This window comes from Lithobates pipiens, unplaced genomic scaffold, assembly GCF_037356315.1.
Source record: "Lithobates pipiens isolate NorthernLeopardFrog02 unplaced genomic scaffold, aLitPip1_a1.2 Scaffold_16, whole genome shotgun sequence".
Classification (NCBI taxonomy): Eukaryota; Metazoa; Chordata; class Amphibia; order Anura; family Ranidae; genus Lithobates; species Lithobates pipiens.
In genome coordinates this window covers 208193727-208218475 of record NW_027507748.1, presented here as the reverse complement: position 1 = coordinate 208218475, position 24749 = coordinate 208193727, and the positions used below count along the sequence as shown (strand labels likewise).

The window sequence follows — 24749 nt, the reverse complement described above, 5'->3', positions numbered from 1 at the left end:
TAACATTTCAACTTGGTTCCTGGTATAAAATGAATTTTAGATCTCACCATACTTTCATTTATAGAACATATGCAATATGGTAGCACTGGCAACTTCTGTGAATTGTGTTTGGCAAGCAGTCAAAAAATAGAATGGCTCCAGAAACGTATACAATATGGATCAGCTTTTCTTTCTCAACCAGGGTTCTTTTAGAGTTGGGATATGCAATTAGCGGACCTCCAGCTGTTGCAAAACTACAAGTCCCATCATGCCTCTGCCTCTGGGTGTCATGCTTGTGGCTGTCAGAGTCTTGCTATGCCTCATGGGAGTTGTAGTTCTGCAATAACTGGAGGTCCACTAATTGTATATCCCCATTTTAGAGGTTTCTTGAGCAATAAGCAAAATAAAGTTGAATAAAATATCTGGACCAGATGGTTTGTATCCACCTGAACTGAATGTATTCTCTCTTGAGAAGAGAAGATTAAGAGGGGATATAATCATATAATGTAAAAATACAAAAGTGGTCCATATGGTGATCCTAGTGTTGAGTTATTCACTTTTAGGACATTACAAAGAACAAAGGGGGTGCTCTTTACCTCTATAGAAAAGAGAAACATCCACATATGGAAAGGCTTCTTCACAGTAAGAGCTGTGAACATGTACAATAGACTCCCTAAAGAACTACTGCAGTTCAGTGAATAGTTTTTTTTTTTTTAAACAGCTTCCTTGACAGATCAGAGTGATTCATTCCTGGGAGCCCAAGGAAAGATGGGGAGAAGAAAGGGGCTTTCCAAACCTAGAACTGCTGCATCAGTTGACAGCTAATTACAATGCAGCAGGGACTGGAGGAGGGGGTGGGAAGGGCGTAGGGCAGTGATGGCGAACCTTGGCACCCCAGATGTTGGAACTACATTTCCCATGATGCTCATGCACTCTGCAGTGCAGTTGAGCATCATGGGAAATGTAGTTCCAAAATATCTGGGGTGCCAAGGTTCTCCATCACTGGTGTAGGGTGTTAGTTCACCTTTTTATTTTACGTGAAAATCTGAATTTACATTTTAATTCATATATATTGACAAAAACAAAAACAAAACACAAACCTTTACAACCCCTTTAAACAAGTATGTACATATGAGATGTGGAGATACATGATATGCCCAGGTTTGATCTGGGTCACTGACTAATACACAAAGCAAGGGTAAGGATGACAGTGTCAGATCCCAAAGAGGCCATCGATGGATGAATGACAGCATACCTATTATATCTTGATGCTTCCTTTACATGCTAGTTTACGCTAACACTCCTTTCACACTTTGCAGGCACTACAGCGCTAAAAATAGCGCCTGCAAAGTGCCCTGAAAGAGCAGCTCCTGTGTCTCCAATGTGAAAGCCCGAGGGCTTTCACACTGGAGCGGTGCACTGGCAGGACGCTAAAAAAATTCCCACTAGCAGCATCTTTGGAGAGGTGTGTATACTGCTCCTCCACCGCTCCTGCCCATTGAAATCAATGGGCAGCACGGCTATACCACCGGCAAAGCGCTGCTGCAGTTTTTCCAGAATATCTGGATGACTAGCAGGGATGAGAATTATTACCCACTTCCTGCCCAAGGTACGTCATATGACGCCATGGACTTTGATTGGTGATATCTGAATGATGCCTACAGCTGCAGGCATTATCTAGATATAATTGTTTTCTGCCAGTGATTCTGTGCACCGTAAGAGCAATCATAACGGCAGTTCAGCCGCTTGATCATTCTTACAGGCGGCAGGAGGGGACGTCCCCCTTCCCGCCGCCCTCTGATGCTTCTTTGAGCTCGCTCGTGCGTTCAGTGACCCAGAGAAAGAATCCGGCCCCGGAAATTCACTGTAGATGGTCCCCAGCCATCTCTATGACCCTTGGAGGCCCGGGGACGACGTTATGACATCACGTCCAGGCCGGTGGAATTAAACAAATCCGAGGACGCAGCTGAAATTGCATAGTTTTTTTCTTTTATCTCAGCCTTTCCAGCCGTAGAGTTGTCAGGTTTTATTGTCCCCCATCTCTCCATAAAGAGGACCTGTCTCACACCATTTCTATTACAAGGGATGTCAACATTCCTTGTAATAGGAATAAAAGTGATCAAAATAATTTTTTTGAAAGAGAAAGTTTAAAAAAAAAAAAAAAAAAACACAACAACATTTTTTAAAGCCTCCACATTTGTAAACGGCGTTCAAATCACACATGCGAGGTATCCCTGCGTGCGTTAGAGCAAAAGCAACAAATTCTAGCCCAAGACCGCTAACTCTAAACATGTAACCTATAAAAAAAATTGAAAGTGTCGCCTATGGAGCTTTTTAAGTACTGAAGTTTGGCACCATTCCACAAGTAGAAAAAATATGAAGCTGCGCTAAGAATTCATAGTAAAAAAAAAAAACAATGGAATTGGGCCAATGCGTTTACCAATAGCAAATGGTAGAGAAAATTGAGTACTGTCCGTGATACTTTTTTTTATTTGCACTAACATACAATTTTTCAGGACAAGCTTTCGGGGTATGTCCCCTTCTTGAAGGTCCAAGCAGTACTGATTTTCAAATAATTTTTAAGCAGAATGTAAAAACAAAACACAAAAATAAAAAAACACACCTCTGAGGGAAAGGAGAGAAAAAAAACACATACAATGGCAATAAAGATAACTGCAGAGTTAGTGAGATAAGACAGAGGGAGAGCTATGGAATGGAGGGGGGGTGCTAGTCACAGAGGGGGTTGTAAAACTTTAGTATAATGGGTAAAGAAACCTATATCTAAATTCAGGCCATTATTTTTTGTGTCAAAAAGAATTATCATTCTTAGTTCAAAGGTTTTCCTTTCCTGGATAGTTCTGAAATTCCATTTAAGAACTAAAACATTGAGGTCTTCTATAGTGTGGTCCAGTTCTGATCACCAACAGCAAATGGTAAAAGTCACTCCGTGATGAGAAGGCAAATAAAACCCCCAATACTAATACCATGTGAACACAAAAGTAAAAACTACAAAATGGAAATTATCAACATAAAACATTGAGTGTATATATGGATGGGTTAATAGAACCCAATTATAGGATAATAACAAAAATTAAGGGACAGAATATAAAAACAGTGAATCCTGATGATTAACCACTTCGCGCCTGGAGGACGTCCTGGGCTCAACTTTCTGGGGGTTACACACATTCAGATATCGCCATTTTCAGCCGGCGATTCCCTGCACCATAAGAACGATCATAGCGGCTGTTCCGCCACTTGATCGTTCTTACGGGCGGCCCCCCCTTCCGCCGCCCTCCAGTGCTTCTACCGACTCACCGCTTCCATTGGTGAGTCGGACACAGGATCCGCCGCCCCCCAGATAATGATCATAGAGATTTCCGGCGGACCAGATGGTCGCCGAAGTCTCTATGATTGTTCGGAGGCCGGATGCGATGTTATGACGTCACGCCCGGCCTCTGCATTCAAATAACGGCGCAGCCTCGGCTGGGAAGCCGTGATCATTTTTTTTTTTTTATTTTAGGCTTCCCAGCCTAGAGGTGAGATGTTGGGTCTTATTGACCCCATATCTCACTGTAAATATGTAAATATGTCCGATCATGCCATATTCCTATTGCAAGGGATGTTTACATTCCTTGTAATAGGAATAAAAGTAATCAATTTTTTTTTTCTAAGTGTCAAACTAAAAAAATAAAAGTAAAATGAACAATAAAAAAAAAAAAAAAAAAAATGTAAAGCGCCCCTGTCCCCGTGAGCTCGTACGCAGAAGCGAACGCATACGTAAGTCCCGCAAACATATGAAAACGGTGTACAAACCACACATGTGAGGTATTGCCACGAACGTTAGAGCAAGAGCAATAATTCTAGCCCTAGACCTCCTCAGTAACGTAAAACATGCAACCAGTAAAAAAATTTAATATAATATCGAGATAATCCGGAAAGAATTAGAATTCTACTTCTCGACGAACGATACAGGGGATATCTCGGGTGCCTCCCTATGGGAAGGACATAAAGCATATATAAGGGGTATCCTCATCTCCATTGGCACAAATAAAAAGAAAGCTAAAATTCAGAGAAGGGAGTATCTGATTAAAGAAGTCCATAGATTAGAGCAAGAGCACAAAAAACAAAAGGTCCAACAGCCGGAACATCTTCACCTTTTGATTAATAAAAGGGAGGAACTTAAAGACCTGTTGGATCAGGAAGCAAGGAGGTCACTCGAAGGGAGAATCAGAGAGAGATACTATGGGAGAAATAAAACAGGCAAATACTTAGCGAGACAATTAAAAGGGAGGAGGGAGACCAACTTTATTGATAAAATCCAGGATAAGAACGGGAAGACGGTCCATACGACTAAGGAAATCGCGGAGGTATTTAGACAATATTATAGCGCCCTATATAATGTTGGCCAAAAAGGGAGGGGTGGTAAAGGGGTTAAGGAAATTATTAAAGAATTTTTGTATGATACCAACTTACCCCAATTACAAGAGAGTGAAAGAAACAGTATAGATAGACCTATTACTGAGGAGGAAATATATAGAGCATTAAAGGAGACAGAATTGGGCAAAAGTCCCGGTCCTGACGGGTTCACGATTTTTTACTATAAAAAATTCAAGGAAATCTTAGTCCCAAGATTATGTCACTATATGAATGGGCTTGGTACAAAATACGACATGAAAGCTGAAGCTTTATTGGCCTCAATTACGGTAATTCCGAAGGAAGGGAAGGATCATTCACTCTGCTCAAGCTATAGGCCAATAGCATTATTGAATGCGGACACAAAATTATTCGCCAAAATACTGGCAGCCAGGCTGAAGAACAAGATGAGCGATCTAGTGCACCCTGATCAGGTCGGATTTATTCCCGAGAGAGAAGGAAGGGACAATGGGGTGAGGGCCTTACTCCTCCTCCAGGCCCTAAAAAACAGTGGGTCCCCAGCTCTATTCCTGTCTATAGATGCAGAAAAAGCATTCGACAGGGTAGACTGGGGACTTATGATAGAAACACTGGAAGTTATGGGTATAGGCCCGAGAATGATCCAATGGATCCAGGCTCTATATAATCACCCGCAGGCCTCCGTCAAAATTAATGGAGAATCCTCCTCTCAATTTCAAATGGGGAACGGCACCAGACAGGGGTGTCCACTCTCCCCACTCCTATTTGCTCTTTCTTTGGAGCCGTTATTGACCCATATTCGAAAAAATCAGGATATAACGGGGATCAAGCTGGGAGGGGACGAACATAAATTAGCCGCTTACGCGGATGATGTTTTATTCTTCATAACTAAACCGAGGATCACGATTCCGAACTTGCTGAGGGTATTGGAAAAATTCGGCAAAATATCGAATTTGAAAATAAACCTCAGCAAGTCCGAAGTTATGAATGTTAACATCAGCACCCAGGAAGAGGAGAACCTTCGGACAGAATTCCGTTTCCCATGGCGCAAGGAGATTAAATACTTGGGAATCTATCTATCGAACACCATTAGGAAAATATATACGAAGAATTATATCCCCTTACTTGATGAAATCAAAAGAGAAATAAAAAAAATCTCAGCATGTTCCCTTTCTTGGCTAGGGCGTATCAACGCAGTCAAAATGATACTAATCCCGAAGATAATCTACAAGTTTCAAATGCTGCCCATCCCGCTCTCTTCTGCTTACTTCAGATTACTGAAAAATTTAATTTCGAAGTATATTTGGCAACATAAAAAACCGAGAATTGCCATGGGGGTGTTATGCAGGGGAAAAAGACACGGGGGACTGTCTGTCCCGGACCTAAAAAGATACTACAATGCAGTGGTTCTGTCTCGAGTAGTTGAATGGGCGAAAGAGGCAAATAAAAAGAGGTGGGTGAGTGTAGAGAACACAATGAGTCAAGCACTTTTAGGCCGCACGATATGGAACCCTCCACAGTTTAGGTCCATTGGACCTCACGCTCACGAGATAACACGTTTAGCCTTAAAGATATGGGACCGAACACATTCACAAAATAAGTGGGGGTACAATTCACCTTTGATTTTTCTTAAAGATAATGTTTTTTTCACTCCGGGTAAACAGGAGGTGGGGGGTAATTGGATCAGGAAAGACACAGCACAATTAAAAGATATATTAGTTAACGGTAAAATAGCTTCATTTCAAGCACTTAGTTTGGACACAGACCTTATGAAAATGGACGGGTGGCGGTTCCTCCAACTTAGCCACTTCATTTCAAGTTTACCTCAGCCAATTCGTGGTGAAGAGGAACTGAGACCCTTGGAGCGTTTATGAAACATCAAAAAAAAATATTACACTTTTATATAAGATTCTCTCTGAGGGGGACGAATTGGAGGACCCGCCATACTTCCAAAAGTGGGAATCAGAGCTGGGGTCACAATGTAGCACACCAACTCGTAATAAGATTTTCAAACTTATTCACTCGGGGGTTGTAGATAATAAACTGATAGAAACGAACTACAAATGCCTTGCAAGGTGGTATGCGACACCCGATAAAATGGCCAAATTTGGAATAGAGCAATCTGCGGATTGCTGGCGTGGGTGTAAAAAAATTGGGACTATGGCCCACATTTGGTGGGATTGCCCCATTATTAAAACTTATTGGAGAAAAATCTTAGAGATAATTAAAGTTGTAACAAAAAAGGAAATAAGAGAAGACCCGTGGACTGTCCTATTTCATGGGACAGACGAACCCATAAAGCATTATAAAAACTCATTAATTCCAACCCTGTTAGACACCGCCAAAAATTTAATCCCAAAAAAATGGAAGGAAAAGGAGAGCCCTAAAATATCGGATTGGATTTTTCGCTTAAATGAAATAAAAAAAATAGAAAACTATAATGAAGGGGATGATGAGGTAACAGCAGAAGAGGGAGGTTTAAATAAATGGGCTTTGTGGGAAGAATTTAAACGGTCCTGGAGATATGTGGAGGAAATTACACAACAAACTTCAGAAGAAAGTATTATCCTGTTAAAAAATAACGGTCACTAAGAGGGAACCAACTAGCGGTCCTACAAGGTATGGGTGGGGTGGGCTGGGGGGGGGGGGGGGAGGGGGAAAGTAGAGGGGTATTTAAAGATTACATTGGTGTAGGTTCAAACTAATAATCTTTTTTCTTTTGCTATGGTATATATTGTATTTGTATGAATATGGTCCCTTTCCTTTCCATACATGTATTTATTTTGCTATGAAAAAAAATCTGATATAAATAAAGAATTAAAAAAAAAAATAAATAAAAAAATAAAAGTAAAATGAACAATAAAAAAAAAAAAAAAAAAAAATAAAAATGTAAAGCACCCCTGTCCCCGTGAGCTCGTACGCAGAAGCGAACGCATACGTAAGTCCCGCAAACATATGAAAACGGTGTACAAACCACACATGTGAGGTATTGCCACGAACGTTAGAGCAAGAGCAATAATTCTAGCCCTAGACCTCCTCAGTAACGTAAAACATGCAACCAGTAAAAAAATTTAAAAACGTTGCCTATGAGGATTTTTAAATACCAAAGTTTGGCGCCATTCCACGAGCGCCGTGCTATTTTGAAGCATGACATGTTTAGATGGAGGGGTGGTGCCCGATTTTAATCCCACCTATGGCAGCACAAAACCAAAATACACCACTGACTGTACAAAAAGATTACCACTCCAAAGTAATGACCTCTCCCTAAACAGCTGTCTCCACAATCCTACAGGGTGCTGCAACAGGAATCAAAGTGAAAAAATATTGCTGGATAGCCACACTCCAAAGTATTCAACTTTATCGCAAAAATATGATTAAAATCATAGCATCCAGGCTAATGTACAGACTAACTGCACAGCCGCTGACATGGGCTGGAAAGGCTGAGATAGCTGACTGTAGTATAAATCTCTGAACATACCTGTCTGTGGTGACAGTGCGTGTAGCAGATGTTTATTCTAAAATCATAGGTGGTATTTCTAATATTGTGAAGGGTTTATAGGCCCAAAGCAATCTGGTGGCAGTTTGGAGTTTAAAGGGTTAATTGCTTAATTAACGTAGCCCAGCAACAATCACTCTCAGGCTGCTGGCACCTAGATTGGGTCCCGCGCGCTGGAAAATCATTGTGCGGGGTGCCGCTGAGAGTGGCATTATTACGTAAGTGACAGAGTGGTGTGAGATTGGCCAATCTTTTGTCACGAGTTGGTGAGGAGGTCTGTTATCTGACAATCTAACTCAATGTTGTGTACATCATCTCTGCTCAATTTATTCTCCTTCCCACCATCATGCTTTCTAAATGTAAGCAGACAACAAAGAGGAGGGATATATAACATCACTCATTTCACATTTTGTTCCTGTAACTTCTGCTTAATGTGTCCAATCAAGCAAGGCGCTGGCAATACATAGTGTGTGTAGTTCTAAAACTGACTGTAACATGTGTAGTGAGCTGTAGGGAGAGGTTCTACTTGGGAAGTAATGATTTACTGGTACTGAAAATAACAGCAATAGTTTACATTGCAAATCTTCAGTGTTCCATTTCTGCATATGTGTAACTGGAATTTTTTTAGCACTGTAAAATATGAACAAATAAACCGCTCTGAAATACACAGCTGCACAATATAGAGCCATTTACTTTGTACATCCCATCAATCCAACCTAATAGAGGGTTTTGAGGTTTTGATAAGAACACTATAAATAGCTAATCAGTGACCTGCCCACATACAACCACATGAGTAACACTGCTGCATCACAGGGAGTAATCACTGGAAAGAATAGCATTGCCATTTAGGGAAAGTCAGGAACCAGCAAGATAGTAAATAGTAGCTAGTTAGTAGATAGCAGCATCTACTCCTAATCAGCACTCTAACCTAAAAACGTTAAACTTATGCCGCGTACACACGATCAGACTATCCGGTGGACTTAGTCTGGCGGACAAACCTCCGTAAAGCCCGCAGGACTGTCTGAACGAGCGGACCTGCCCACACACGTGACTTTTCCGGCGGACTATTATCCGCCGTACTTTTGAAATGAACGGACTTGCCCACACACACAGAGAAATGTCCGTTCATTTTGAGTGCGGCTCCAGGTAGCCAGGACCAGCGAAGGCAGCGTCGCTGGCCCCGTCACCTGGTATGGAGTTACAGGGGAAGCCCTACGCTGAAAAAATGGCTTGGGGGGTCCCCCCTAGGTCCATATCAGACCCTTATGCGAGCACGCAACCCAGCCGGTCAAGAAAGGGGGGTGGGGATGAGCGAGCGCCCCCCCCCCCCCGAGTCGTACCAGGCCGCGTGCCCTCAATATGTTGATGAGGACAAGGGCCTCTTTTCGACAACCCTGGCCGTTGGTTGTCAGGGTCTGTGGGTGGGGGGCTTATCGGAATCCGTGAGCACCCTTTAATAAGGGGGCCCCCGGAATCCCGGCCCCCCACCCTATGTGAATGAGTATGGGGTACAATGTACCCCTACCCATTCACCTGTGAAAAAAAAAAAAGTAAAAAAAAAAAAACACAACACACAAAAATAGTTTATTGCACAGCTCAGGGGGTCTTCTTCCGTCTTCGGGGGTCTTCTCTCCGCTATCTTCTGCTAGCTCTTTTACTAGCGGAAGAGCCCGGCTTTCTTCTTCGTCGCCACCCTCTTCTTCTGACTTCGGGGGTCTTGTCCCCCTCTTCAGTTCTTCTTACCGGGCCTCCGCGCCTTCTTCTAGCTCTTTTACAAGCGGTGGCCCGGTCTTCTGTCGCCGCCACAAGAAGAACCAAAGAGGGGGACAAGACCCCCAAAGAGGGGGACAAGACCCCCGAAGTCGGAAGAAGAGGGCGGCGATGAAGAAGAAAACGTTTCCACCGGATTGTTAGATTGTGTGTACGCGGCATTAGGCTTAACTACTACTACCTACTGCTAACCATTAGTTTGGGTACAGTGTTGTATGACCGCACAATTGTCATTCAAAGTGCGACATATACAATACAATACAACATATCACTTCCGAAGTTGTACAACAAGTTTCATACCTTTAGTAACCTATTTGTTACGTATATATTTTGATATGAGACTAGCAAGAAAAAAAACCAGACAATTATTTATCTGACATTCTCTTTTCCCCCGCGTGCTGATTTTTAGACATCTTAGTTGGCTGGCATGGGATAACCTAAGGCCGCGTACACACGGGCGGACTGTATGGCCTACTTAGTCCGCCGAAACACATTTCAGCGGACAGTCCGCTCGTGTGTGGGCTTCAGCTGACTTTTTCAGCGTGCAGTCTGGCGTACTAAGTATTTCGGAATTTCCGTAATTCTGTCCGTCATACTTTGGTTTCAGCGGACAATCCGCTCGTGAGTAGGCTAGTTCGACGGACTAAGAATGGTGCATGCTCAGAAAGGATTTACACGGCGGAAGGTTGCATTGCTGTGTATTGGACTTCCTATTTCTAGTCCCATTGTACGTGCTGTACACGTCATCGCGCAAGCTTTCGACAGACTGTTTGTGCATCCGTGTGTGGTCAAGTCCGTTCATTCGAAAGTATGACGGACTGTCCGTCGGATTGTATGACAGACTAAGTAGGCCATACAATCTGCCCGTGTGTATGCGGCCTAACTCCTACACATGTGCAGGAGTCAGTCATCCCGGCACACAGGGACCATGCCAGTGATGTAAGCTGAGCTGTGCATACGCAACTCAGTTTACAATCTGCAGAAGACTGCGAGCAGGCAGGTAGGTGTATTTTATTGCATGTCTCTTCTCTGGAAAATAGCCTGCCTGCTTGCATTTTTTTAACAAATGAATTCAGGGACACTGAGCCTGGATTTACACTACTGCAGCTCAGGCACCGCATGTAATTCGGACAGGAATAGCAGCACATTACTGTGCGAGTTACATGCGGGGTGTCTCTGGGGTGTAATTTGAGCCCATAGATTTGTATGGCTCAAACTGGTGAAGGACCCTTTATTTGTCCGCCCCAGAATCGGATTGCATGGGTGTTCACAACTCTGCGATCGGATTCTGCAAATAGTGCTGCATTTTGCAAACCGATTGTGGGGTGTTGTTAACTTAACATACACTTTGCAAAGGTTTGCATGAACGGAATGCAATGTCGAATTCGCACAGCATCTAGTGTGAACCTAGACTTAACCCTTTCATGACTAAGCCCATTCCTGACATTTGGTGTTTACAAGTTAAAATCCATCTTTTTTGCTAGAAAATTACTTAAAGCCCCTAAACATTATATATATTTTATTAGTAGAAAATCTAGAGAATAAAATGGCGATTGTTGCAATATTTTATGTCACACGGTATTTGTGCAGCAGTGTTTTAAATGCAACTTTTTGGGAAAAGGGACACTTTCATGGATTTAAAAAAAACGAAACAGTAAAGGTAGCCCAATTTTTTTGTATAATGTGAAAGATGATGTTACACAGAGTAAATAGATACCCAAAATGTCACGCTTTAAAATTGCGCACACTCATGGAATGGTGCCAAATTGGGGAAGAGTTGGGGAAGACGTCAGCAGAGAGGGAGAGATTGTAGATGTGGGTTAGAGAGTGTAGCATAGAGCCAGAGGGTGAACGTAGCATTTGTGAGGGAACAGGATCCAGAGGGCAGGTGGTAAGGTGGACATTACCAAGTAGTTTAGCAACTTTGTCTATAGTGGTGGGGTTGAAAAAGGGAAGTAATGATCGTGCCTGTGCTCATGAAATGTAAAGCATGGAGGGTATCAGAACAGTAGAGATCTCCGCGCGAATTGTATCAATCTTCTGTTTGAAGTGATTGGCAATCTCCTGGGCAGTGAGTGAGTTGGCGGGTGGAGGCGGTGGAGGATGAAGTAGAGAGTTGAAGGTAGAGAAGAGTTGACGGGGACGGGATGATAAGTTGCTAATGAGAGTGATAAAATAGGTCTGCTTGGCAGAGAGGAGGCAGGGATTGTATTTTTGGAGGGCAGATTTATATTGATTGAAATCTCTCTGAGACTTGGTCTTAAACCACAGGCGCTCATGAGCACGACTATGTTTTTTCAGACTTCTAGTAACATCTGTTTGCCAAGGTTGAAGGGGTCGGGGATTGATGCTGTGTGTAGTGAGGGGGGCCAGTGAGTCCAGTGAGGCTAGAAGTGAAGCGATGTAGACAGAAGTGGCTAGGATGGTGCAGGATAGGGGTAAGATTTTGTCGTAGGGGTTGTCGATAGCAGAGTAGAGAAGGGTTGAGATGACGTAGGTTTCTGCGGGTAACTTTTAGGTGGTTGGAGGGAGAGGAGGTGAAGGAGAGGGAGAGAGTGAAACTAATAAGGTGGTGATCAGAGAAAAAAAATGGATAGTTAGAGAGGTTGCATGGAGTGCAAAGGTGAGAGAAAACAAGGTCAAGGATATTGCCTTCGGAGTAAGTAGGAGCATGTATCCACTGCTTCAGGTCAAAGAGGAGGTTAGGCTGAGAAGTTTGGAAGGGGCAGGAGTGTTAGTATTAATAGGGATGTTGAAGTCCCCGAGAATGATTGTGGGGATTTCAGAAGAAAGAAAGTAGGGTAGCCAGGCAGAGAAGTCATCAAGAAATGTTGATCCTGGTCCAGGGGGCCTGCAGCTATCCTTAGAGAAATTGGAGTGAAAAGACGAATGCAGTGTGCTTCAAAAAAGTAGAATGAAAGAGAGGGAGGTGGCTGAAGTACCTGAAAGGTGCTATGTGGGGCTAGAAGGATTCCGACACCTCCTTCCTTACGTCCATTGGATGTGGGGGGAGTGAGTCCAGAGAAGACCACCATGGGAGAGGGCAGCAGAAGACGCAGTGTCTGATTCGTGGAGCCAGGTTTCGGTGATGGCGAGTAGGTTAAACGAGTTAGCGATAAAGATGTCATGGAGAGAGGTGAGTTTGTTGCAGACAGAGTGGGAGTTCCAAAGGGCACAAGAGAAAGGGAGTCTGGTCTTGGGAAGAATAGAAATGGGAACTAAATTGTGTTGATTGCGGCTGCTGTCAGAGGGTGCAGGGTGATGGGTGCATGGGGTACAGTTTGATTATGGAGGCCCAGGGTTTGGGGATATATCTCCAGAGGTTAGGAGAAGCAGGAGGGTGAGGGAGGTAATATGGGAGTGGGATTTATATGAAGGGACATGCCCCAGGGTCTTTGAGATTTTTAGCGTGTGGATTTAGAATTATCAGGAGTTGGTGGGTGCAGTAATAAGGAGAGGACAGAAGTGAGGGTGATATATATATATATATATATATATATGCTGTGGGGGGGAGAAGAGGGGTGAAGGAGAGATAATTTTAGGATAGAGGACAGAGCTGTCAAAAGGAGTGGTAGAGAATGCATGTTACAAGGAGAAAGAGCTAAAGGGGTAAACAAGGTTACCTGATGTCTGTGTGGTGTTTTTCAAAGTATTTTCTTGTGTCTCTTTACTTTGTGCATTCGCTGAAGTGCAGAGTCAGAAGTGCTTCCACTTATAGAAATGCCCCCACTTTGAGAAAGTTACGCAGTTGCAAATGTGCCCCCTGCAATAGCTTCCCCCACAAAGAAGCTTATCTTTATACTAATAGGGGTGGGGTGTGGGTGGATTTAAATTATCACTCAGGAGGCAATAAAGCTTGGCAGGTTAACAGGGCAAAATTCTAACTTCAGAAACAGGCTAGCAAGAGGGTACTAAAGTTAGAAGGGCCATAATTTTGGGTAAGACAAGGGAGATAATAAAGCATTGTAACGTGGACAGGTCTGCAGACTGTTGAGCAAAAATAACATACCAGCATTTTTTAAGACACACATGAAACAGTTGTCAGTTTCAGTTTCCTGGTGGAAATACATTTTTTGATCACTTTTATTCCTATTACAGGGAATGTAAACATTCCTTGTAATAGGAATATTGCATGACAGGTCAAGTCAATAAGACCCCACATCTCACCTCTAGGCTGGGAAGCCTGAAATCCAAAAATAAATAAAAAAATAAAAAAAAACGATCCTGGCTTCCATCGATCGTCTTGGCGAGTCGGTAGAAGCAGCGCGGCGAGAGGGGGGGGATTGCCCCCCTGCCTCCCGTAAGAACAATCAAGCAGTGGGACAGTCGCTATGATCATTCTTATGGTGTAGGGAATCGCCGGCGGAAAAAGCTGATATCTGAATGATGCTTCCCATATCCCTGCACAGTCAAGGACATCATATGGAAGTGGTTAAAATGCATTTTTTTTTAACACAAAGTTGTCCGTTTATACAATATTTCTAACACATAGCATCTACATACCAAAAATTACATCCCAAAACAGATTCTTATCTATTAGAATATTGCAGAGTTTGGCTGGGCAATGCAGAGTATGGCTGGATATGGCAGAGTATGGATGGATATGGCAGGGTATGGCTGGATATGGCAGGGTATGGCTGGATATGGCAGGGTATGGCTGGATATGGCAGGGTATGGCTGGATATGGCAGGGTATGGCTGGGTATCACCGAGTATTGCAGAGTATTAAAGCGTATGGCTGGGCATGGCAGAGTATGGCTGGGCATGGCAGAGTATGGCTGGGCATGGCAGAGTATGGCTGGGTATGGCTGGGTATTGATTGCAGGATATGGCTGGGTATTGCAGGGTATGGCTGGGTATTGCAGAGTACGGCTGGGTATTGCAGGGTATGGCAAAATATTGGCAGAGTATTGCAGCGTACCGCAGGGTACTGCAGCGTACGGCTGGGTATGGCAGCGTACGGCAGGGTATTGCAGCGTATTGGCAGGGTATGGCAGAGTATGGAGGGATGGCTGAGCATGGATGGATGGATCCATGGATGTGACTGCAATTGTCACAGAGCAGTGCTGTAGGCACTACAGATCCAGCCCACAGTGCTGATGCCATCCGATCTCTCCCCTCCACTGTACAGATCAGTACACAGAGGGGAGAGAGGAACCAGCATCATGACATGACGCTGGTTTGTTTACAAGTGATCGCTCCGTCATTTGACGGAGCGATCACGTGGTAAATGGGCGCGTTTAGCGGCCGTTTACCGTGATTCGCGATGCTCCACGTCCTATGGACCCGGCAGTCACGGATGTTCTCAGGTGCGTGCCCCAGGGGGCGTGCGAGAGCGCGATTCTGGGAGGATGTCACTGTTATCCAACTGCCCTGTAGCCGTCATTCGGCTATGGGCCGCTTGGTAAGTGGTTAAAGCTGAAAAAACGAAGGACAAGTTTATACATTTTCTGCCAAACGATAAAATTGTAAGGTAAATATGTTTCTGGTACAAACTGTTTGCAGTAGGTATATGTGAAAAAACTAACAAAAACCGATTCATTTATGTCCATTGAGCGATTCATCAGTCATTACATGATGGCACTATCGTTTGCTCTTGTGGCCGAAAGCTTGTTTTGCTAAAATGGGTTGGAATGATTTTTCATATAGTGTATGGCCAGCATTACAATACACATTCTCAAAAAAGAAGCAAAGAGATCAACAATGTCAAACTTGAAAATAAGCAGAACAACCAATTGCACTTTGCATATTGGGGATGACATCACTACCGCTTCAACTGGAGGAGTCCGATACGTATCGAACATGCATCACATATTGTTTTTCATCTGGTAGTACCACTTATGAACAAATATAAGCTCACCTGCGATCTGCGACAAATTCACTAAGGCCCAATGGGTGGAAGAAGGAGAGGTATACGTGTATGCACTCAACTACAACAAAGCCAAAATGGGGACACATGTCCAATCAACAAAGAATAGGTTAAGAGCGCTTCCTCACACTTGTGTGACTAGGTCTCTCCTCAGGAACAGCACCTTTGTGGATACCGCACAACAGAGGCGCCCATGTGAAAGGGGCCTTAGTGGATTCTTTGAGAGATCGTAGGAGAACGTGTATTTGTTCATGATGAGTGGTACACTCCTGATGAAGAACAATATGTGATGCATGTTCAACACCCCCCCCCCCCCCCCAGTCTACAAAGTACAACTGTTTGTACCACTGTACTTGCTTTCAAGTTTGACATTGTTGACCTCCCTGCTTCTTTTTTTGAATATGTGCATTGTAACACAGTTTTTTTTTTTTTTTTTTTAAGGTGGATGTATACCCTTTGTTTACATTTTTACCTACAGGCAAGCCTATAATGAGGCTTACCTGTAGGTAAAAATAAAAAATAGTTCCTATAATGAGGCTTACCTGTAGGTAAAAAATTATAAAAAAAAGAGTTCCTATAACCAGTTAAGAACTGCCTCACGCCGATGTACGTTGGCAGAATGGCACAGCTGGGCACAAGCACGTACCTGTACGTTGCTTTTTAAGTGCCCAGCCGTGGGTCGGGAGCACGACGCCTCGCTTTCCCGACCCGGTCCTGAGCTCCGTGACCGTGGCCGGGGGACCAGTGGACCCGATCGCGGCTGGTGTCCCGCCATCGGGTCACAGAGCTGAATAATGAGGAGAGGTCTGTGTAAACAAACCTCTCCCCGTGCTTCCTACTGTAGCTGTCACCGATCGTCTGTTCCCTTTTCACATGCCAGGCCACGCCCCCCTACAATAAAAAAAAAAAAACACATAACACCTACACTGCCCCCTAGTAGTTAACTCCTTCACTGCCAGTGTCATTTACACAGGATTCAGTGCATTTAAATAGCACTGATTGCTGTATAAATGACAATGGTCCCAAAAATGTGTCAAAAAAGTCTGAATGTGTCCACCATAATGTCACAATAAAAATCGCTGGTCGCTGCCATTACTATTAAAAAAAAATATTAATGAAAATGCTAATATTTTGTAAACGCTATAACTTTTGCATGCTAATTCCGATTTTTTTTTACCAAAAATATGTAGAAGAATACGTATCGGCCTAAACCGAGGAAAAAAAATGTTTTTTATATATTTTTTAGGGATATTTATTATAGCAAAAAGTAAAAAATATTGAATTTTTTTCAAAATTGTCGCTCTATTTTTTTTTTTTGCGCAAAAAATAAAACCTGCAGGGGTGATCAAATACCACCAAAAGAAAGCTCTATTTGTGGGGAAAAAAAGGACGCAAATTTTGTATGGGAGCCACATCGCACGTTCCGCGCCATTGTCAGTTAAAGCAACTCAGTGCCGAATCACAAAAAGGGGCTTGGTCCTTTGGCTGCAAATTGGTCCGGGGCTTAAAGTGGTTGTAAACCCTTACAACACACTTTGACCTACAGGTAAGCCTAGATTAAGGCTTACCTGTAGGTCCAAGAAATATCTCCTAAACCGTATAGGTTTAGGAGATAGTTGCCCGAAGACAGGCACCGCTGTCTACGGCGCATGCGCCGTAGACAGCGGCGCGCAGGCGCACTGAGTGCGGCATTTTCAATGACGGAGCTGCCACCCGTGTCAGCTCCCGTGTGCATGCACGAGAGTGACGTCATCGCGGCTTCGCCAAATGACAGCGGCGGAGCTGCGAGACCCCACGAAGAAGATGGATGCGCCGGACTACAGGGGACAGCGGTGACTTCGCTGGCTCCTGTGTCAAGGTAAGTGACACATAATGGACTACTATGCGATGCATAGTAGTTCATTATGCTTTGCCTTTGCAGGGAATGAAAGAGGAAGTAAACTCATCAGGGTTTACTTCCTCTTTAAGTGGATAATGAGGCTTACCTGTATTTAAAAATTAAAAATAGTTCCTATAATGAGGCTTACCTGTAGGTAAAATGAATATCTCCTAAACCTGTATGGTTTAGGACAGTGATGGTGAACCTTGGCACCCCAGATGTTTTGGAACTACATGTCCCATGATGCTCCACTATACTGCAGAGTGCATGAGCATCATGGGAAACGTAGTTCCAAAACATCTGGAGCGCCAAGGTTCACCATCACTGGTTTAGGAGATATTCACCTTGCATGAAGCTGCTGACGACAGTGGCGCATGCACTCTGAAGGTCCTGGCGGATGTCCTTGCCAGAAAGAAGACTCCAGCGCGCGTGCGGTGACCGGGATCTGATGCTGACGCCTCGATCGAAGGTACGTATTTTATAATGAGCTAGTATGCGCTGCATACTAGCTCATTATGCCTTTTCCTTACGCGTTTCTTTTTTTGTGAGTATACAACCGCTTTAAGATGAGGCCATTGCTATTGGCCACTTTTATCTGATGAGATCAATAAAAATATTTTTATATAATTCTTTTTTGTCTATAGATTTAGTTGCCGACATAAGTGGTATACAAAAATTTTTTGTACTACTTTAACAAATCAGACCCATAGACGGTAAAACTTACCTAAACGGGTACCCTAACTGGAGTATGTGAAGTATAGAGCGACAGCAGGGCTGCAGCCAGATGCTGGAGGTATAAAAATGATTAAGAAAGGTGGGCTTTACAGCATCCTCAGGCATTGGTGTCTTTGAGGTGCTGGGTGTCCCCATTGGTGGCTGGGTGTCCCCATTATCTTCTAGCGAGGGCTCAGGGTGATAGGTTATGTCATCTGTTGGCTGTTCATCCATACACACAGCCGCATCCACAGAGCATGCGCTGCCCTCTGTCCCCTCAGCACTGCTCATCCCATTCACTCCTGGATGCCCATTGGCTGCCTTCCCCTCGCTGGTTGGCTTCGCTTCGTCGGCCGCCTTCCCTTCACCGTTCGCCTCAGCCGCCAAGTCCTTCCAGTCAGCCTGGAACCAGCCCCAGCTGAGGAGCTGCAGCACAAGGGAGGAGAGAACGTACAGGCCGATGTGCAGGCCAGCAAACACGAATTCCCCGGACTCATAGTACTTCACTGCGTTCCACACATCGAAGCCGAGGTCCCCCAGGAAGGCCACCGTCCCATAGAGCGCGAAAACCAGGTCCCAGAAGCGATAGCGGGGCGGCAGGCAGCTCGGCATCCCGCACTCCGAGCTGCCCGGAGGGGGCGCGGCTGTGAGGCTGGACAGGGTCGGGGCGGGGATTGGAGGCCTGTCATCTTCTGTCACTGAAACTTCTTGGGCAACCTTGGGGCTATTCCAGCTGTTGTGGAACTACATTTCCCATGAGGCTATGCAAGGCTGGAAGTTACAATTACTCCCAGAGGCATGATGGGACTTGTAGTTCTGCAACAGCTGGCGCCTGGCGGGCCCCAGGTTGCCTACCCTCTTACTAAGGAGCACATGAGAGATGACTGCTACTTTGTGTCATAATAACAGGGGCTGGGCTGGGCATTCACATGTAGACCTCAGCACTGGACTGGGGACCTCATCTTTCCCTGGAACTCAGATGCACAAAACCCTCCATTTAACTCCTCAGCCCCAGAAGATTTTAACCCTTCCTGACCAGAGCTACTTTTTGCGATTCGGCACTGCGTCACTTTAAGTGACAATTGCGCAGCCGTGCGACGTTGCTCCTAAGCAAAATTTACTTTCTTTTTCCCCCCACAAATAGAGCTTTTTGGTGGTATTTGATCAACCCTGTTTTTTTTGTGCTATAAACAAAAAAAAGTGACAATTTTGAAAAAAACACATTATTTTTTACACTTTGCTATAATAAATATCCCCCAAAATATATAAAAAAAAAATTTCCCTCAGTTTAGGCCGATACGTATTCTTCTTCTACATATTTTTGGTAAAAGAAGATTTTACCCCTTCCTGACCAGAGCACTTTTTGCAATTCGGCACTGCGTTGCTTTAACTGACAATTGCGCAGCCGTGCGATGTTGCTGCTAAGCAAAATTGACGTCCTTTTTTCCCCACAAATAGAGCTTTCTTTTGGTGGTATTTGATCACCCCTGCGTTGTTGTTTTTTTGTGCTATAAACAAAAAAAGTGACAATTTTGAAAAAAAATGCATTATTTTTTCATTTTGCTATAATAAAAATCCCCCAAAAATATATAAAAAATAGAGAAATGGGAGATGCTTGTTTACATTGGCTTCTCCCCGTGAGACGATTGCAGTTATCCCCCCCGGCGATCGAGTCCGTGGGAACTGCGACTGGACTCACAGAGGTCCCAGCCGGTGCGCACGCGATGGCGCGACGGTAAATTTAAAGGGATTTGCCTGTCCGTGCCATTCTGCCGACGTACATTGGCGTGCGCCGGTCAGGAACCGGTTAACATTAACTTCACCTTCTGGTTTTCCTCCGTGCTCCAATGATGGAGAAAAGTGATCCTAATGCAGACTCTTTTGTTGAGCCTATACAGATTTCATGAGCTCAGAAGGAAAAAGAACATCTGTTGAAGTAGAACTACAGAAAAAAAAACCCTCTCCTGTGTTTTAGGTAAACACAGGGTTCCCTCATGCACACTAGGGCCTCGTTCACACTCTGTGGAGAATTGATTAAAGCTCGAGCAGCTGAGTATGGCCACCAATCAGCTTATTTCTTTCATTTAGTTTAACTAAACAAGCTGCAGATAGAAGCTGATTGGTGGTCACACACAGCCGTTCAAGGATATACACTGTTCAAGTTTTGATGACTTACTCTCTACATTTAGCCCTGGGGCATGAGATTCCAGAATTTAAGTGCATGTGAATGCAAGAATGTCTAACGTCTCGGAAACACGATGAGAATTTCAAATGATCGTCTTTTTTTTTTTTTTTTCTAGCACATTAGTCTCATATCGAAAAGGAAGAGTTTACTAAAGTTAACGAAAATGCTTCTACAACAAAATACAACTTCAGAAGTGATGTAATGTGTTGTATTGTGATGTATTCTTTCATTCCAGAGCATGCGTCTTCCGTTTTTTTCTGGTACTGATTAAAGGGTTTGTACAGTCTCAAGGTTTTTCACCTTAATGTATTCCACTCTGTGCAAAACCCTTGCACAGAGGAGGTAAGTATAACACGTTTGTTTTTTAAAACAAACCTTTTACAATGACTTAAATTGTACGTTCTGGCATCGTATGAGAACATTTTTAATGTTTGTCCCTTTGGATAATTTTGCATTAGCTGTCGTGATTGGCTCTCGAAAGCCAACGTTTAGATTATCATACTATCGCTTCTAAAGTTTTTGGGTTTTTTTCGTCCGCTTTTCTCATCATGTGTACTAGGCATAAAACACACTTTAGAATTCCAGCGTGACTGTGCTCAACAAATGAGGCAAGAGACAAATTCTTGTACCTGTTGTAAACAGGTAAATGAATCTGGGACAAGCACGGTGTGCAGAGGCACACCAAGCCCGGGGTGTCAATATGACATATTGAAAAAAGACCCACACTGCTAGTGTCAATTTCATAGACAACAACATTTTTGGCATAATTTTCGGCATTTTTACAGTGAACTTCCTTGGAGCTTCACCTGTAAAGCCTGTGTTTCCCCTCTCAGCAAGCAAGGTAGTGACCATAGTGTGCTTAGTGGTGTGGCGTGGTTATCACTGTGCAGCATTATAGGCCTCCTCAGACCGTCCAGAGCACTGTGCAATGCATTACAGACCTCCTTAGACCACCATCCAGAGCACTGTGCATTACAAGCCTCCTCAGACCACTGTCCAGAGCACTGTGCAGCATTATACAGTAGGCCTCCTCAGACCGTCCAGAGCACTGTATTACAGGCCTCCTCAGACCACCATCTAGAGCACTGTGCATTACAAGCCTCTTCAGACCACTGTCCAGAGCACTGTGCAGTATTACAGGCCTCCTCAGACCGTAGAGCATGTAGTTTGTTCAAACCTTAACGCATATCTCCCAACTGTCCCTGATTTGGAGGGACTGTCCCTGATTTGGATCGAGATGTTCCTCTGTCCCTCTTTCCTCCTCATTTTCCTTCATTTTGGTCTGATCTATATAGTTGTATATAAAATGCACTATTTATCTATCAAAAGGTGTTTCCCAGTGCTAAACCTTTCATCTGATTTCTAAATTGCTGCATTTGTAAATTCCAACAGCTAATATAAAGGAATAGTAGTGGTAAAAAAAAAAAAAACAGTTCAGGTTTAACTAAACGTTTTATTTTGTGCAATTCTCCTTTAAGAAGCTGTGACAGGGGGTGTGTCCTATGCCTGCATACTTTTGCTAATGGGCATCCTTCATTCCATTTTAGAAAGTTGGGAGGTATACTTAAAGTGGTTGTAAACCCCCCAGACCTATTTTTACAAATAGGTAAGCCTATAATAAGGCTTACTATATGTGCTGAAAATATCTCCTAAACGTGCACCAATTAGGAGATATTTCATGTACACTGCACTGATGATGTCATCCATGGCATGCGCGGGACTGACGTCACATGGTTTCGGCCAGTCACAAAGCCATAGTCTGTAGCCCCAGAAGGGCGACGGGCGGAGATGGATGCTTCCACCAGCGGGGACTTTACAGGTAAGTAGCACATAATGAGCTACTATGCGATGCATACTAGCCCATTATGCTTTTACTTTGCAGGGAAATAAAGAGGAAGTAAAACCCATCAGGTTTACTTCCTCTTTAATACCATAAACAATAACATTCAATTTTTTTTTTTTACTCCTTATAAGTTTGAAAATTCTAGAGAAATTATTAAATAATGCATTACAATTTAACTAAACCCAATTAATTTTAGTCGACTAAATACAACTAAAACAATTCAGATGAATAAATGCGACTTAAAATAAAATTGCCATTGTAGTCCAAAGACTATGACTAAAACTAAATTGAAATGTTTAAACATTCATGGCTGATTGATTGCTCAGTTCTAACCCATAGGCCCCTTTCACCCTGGGGCTGGAGTGGCATCGGCGGTAAGACGGCACTATTTTTAGCACCGCTTTACCGTAGTTTTAGCAGCAGTATTCAGCCACTAGCGGGGTGGTTTTACCCCCCCCCCCCGCTAGCGGCAGAGAAAGGGTTAAAACCACTGCAAAGCGATGCTGCAGCATCACTTTGCCGGCAGTATAGCCGCGCTGCCCCATTGAATTAAATGGGCAGGAGCGGTGTATACACCGCTCCTCCACCGCTCCACAGATGCTGCTAGCAAGACTTTTTTTACCATCCTGCTAGCACACCGCTCCAGTGTGAAAAGGGTCTTAGAGATGGCGGGGGACAGATGCAGTATTGCATCAATGCTGCATCCACCTAGGTAAGTATGATTAAAAAACAAACAAACACACCCATCGCAAGCACAAGAGGCAGAACAGGGGGGTGTGTGTGTGGGTGTGTGTGTGTAAACACACAAATCCCTGTTCTGTTCTGAGAGGAGATGCAGATTGTGAGTTGCTAATAGCTAGGAATCACGATCTGTCATCTCCTATAGTCAGTCCCCTCCCCCCACAGTTAGAACACACAATCGGGAACACAGTTAACCCCCTTGATCGCCCCCTAGTGTTAACCCCTTCCCTGCCAGTGACATTTATACAGTAATCGGTGTATTTTTATAGCACTGATCGCTGTATAATTGTCAATTGTTCCAAAAATGTGTCAAAAGTGTCCGATGTGTCCGCCATAAAGTCGCAGTCATGATAAAAATCGCACATCGCCGCCATTACTAGTTAAAAAAATAATAATAATAAAAATGCCATAAATCTATCCCCTATTTTGTAGACGCTATAACTTTTGTGCAAACCAATCAATATATGCTTATTGCGATTTTTATTACCAAAATGTAGAATATGTAGAAGAATACATATCGGCCTAAAATTTTTTTTTTAATTGGGGATATTTATTATAGCAAAAAGTACAAAATATTGTGTTTTTTTTTCAAAATTTTCACTCTGAAGGTAAGAACCCTGTGTGCAGCAGCCCTCCCTAATACTTACCTGAGACCCCTCTCGATCCACTGATGTCTGTGAGAGCCTTGCCTCTCTGGGGACTCACACTCCTGATTGGCTTTGGCAGCAGCAGGAGCCATTGGCCGCCACACTGTCACAGTCACACTGTAAGTCGCTGATCACTGCCATTACTAGTATAGTGTCTGTCTGGATCAGTATCGTGGTCATGGTCAGAACTATGAATAACTAAAGTCGCGCTATGGAAAAATCAGATCTCCAATGCGATAGAAATATGTGAAATAAAATTAATAAAAAAGTGGAGAGAAAAGAAAATATACTGGGTTAGAGCTGCCTGTGCCTGAAGCCCTCACTTCCTTAATAGGGAGGAGAGGGAAATGAAAAGTGTAAAATAAAAAGGTTATGGCGCTAAACCCTATCAGTGATGTGATGAGTTAACCTATCATCAAAACCTGGTATTTATTTTTTATATGGAAAGAAAAAACTGTTGGTGGTAACGTGCATAGATTTCCTAAAATAATTTTATCCTAAAGAAATGTGTGTGATCAATGTGGAGTCAACATTCGTGTTCCATCATAATTAAAACCAAAGTAGGTATTGAATTATCTTATACGTATCAACCTACTATGGGTGGGTACTAAAAACATGTAAACATTCATTTAGGTATGCAAAATGGTGGAAATATTGTTAATATTCAACAATGTGCTAGTTCAAAACAGACTGTGCAAACATGTGCAAAAAAATGTGCAAAAAAAGCAACTAAGGATCAGAACAACAGAAATAATTCAACCAAAAAATCGCATGAAGACGCAAACTATGTGCAAAAAACAACAACTAAGGATCAAAACAACCAGGGGTCTGAAATATTTTCAACCAATAATCGCATGAAGACGCATCTATGTCCAATGTAAGTCCAAAGTTAAATATTTGGCTTAATAATACTGCCTCTTCAGATTATTGTTGTATTTGATGCATAAAGTCAATAGGGAATATTTGATTCACTCGTGCAAATAGTGCGGGTTTTCAATTAGAGAACTTCATCCCCGGTGCGCCACTCAGTGCTATAGTATGTGAATGCTCTCACCAGAGTTAATGCCCCTGTGGGGCTGGATGGACCTTCACAATGTAAGCCACTGTGTCGCTCTCTGGTTGCTGCTGGTGCGCTGGGTGAAGCTTCGTTATTCCGTCCGTATGGTATCCAACGTTAATTATATATGAGGAAAGACATATCCATAGTGTAATACATTCTTAACCAAATCGTTCGT

General features: G+C 43.4%; 1 protein-coding gene across 1 annotated transcript in view; it reads right to left on the bottom strand.

Moving 5' to 3' along the window:
* Nucleotides 1-18784, bottom strand: part of XKR8 (XK related 8) — a 46857-nt gene extending 28073 nt beyond the window's left edge. The window contains exon 1 of the mRNA XM_077480943.1: nucleotides 18109-18784. Coding sequence (XP_077337069.1) covers nucleotides 18109-18710 — 602 coding nt within the window. The 5' untranslated portion in view covers nucleotides 18711-18784. The remainder of the gene's footprint in view (nucleotides 1-18108) is intronic.
* Nucleotides 18785-24749: the final 5965 nt, after the last annotated feature.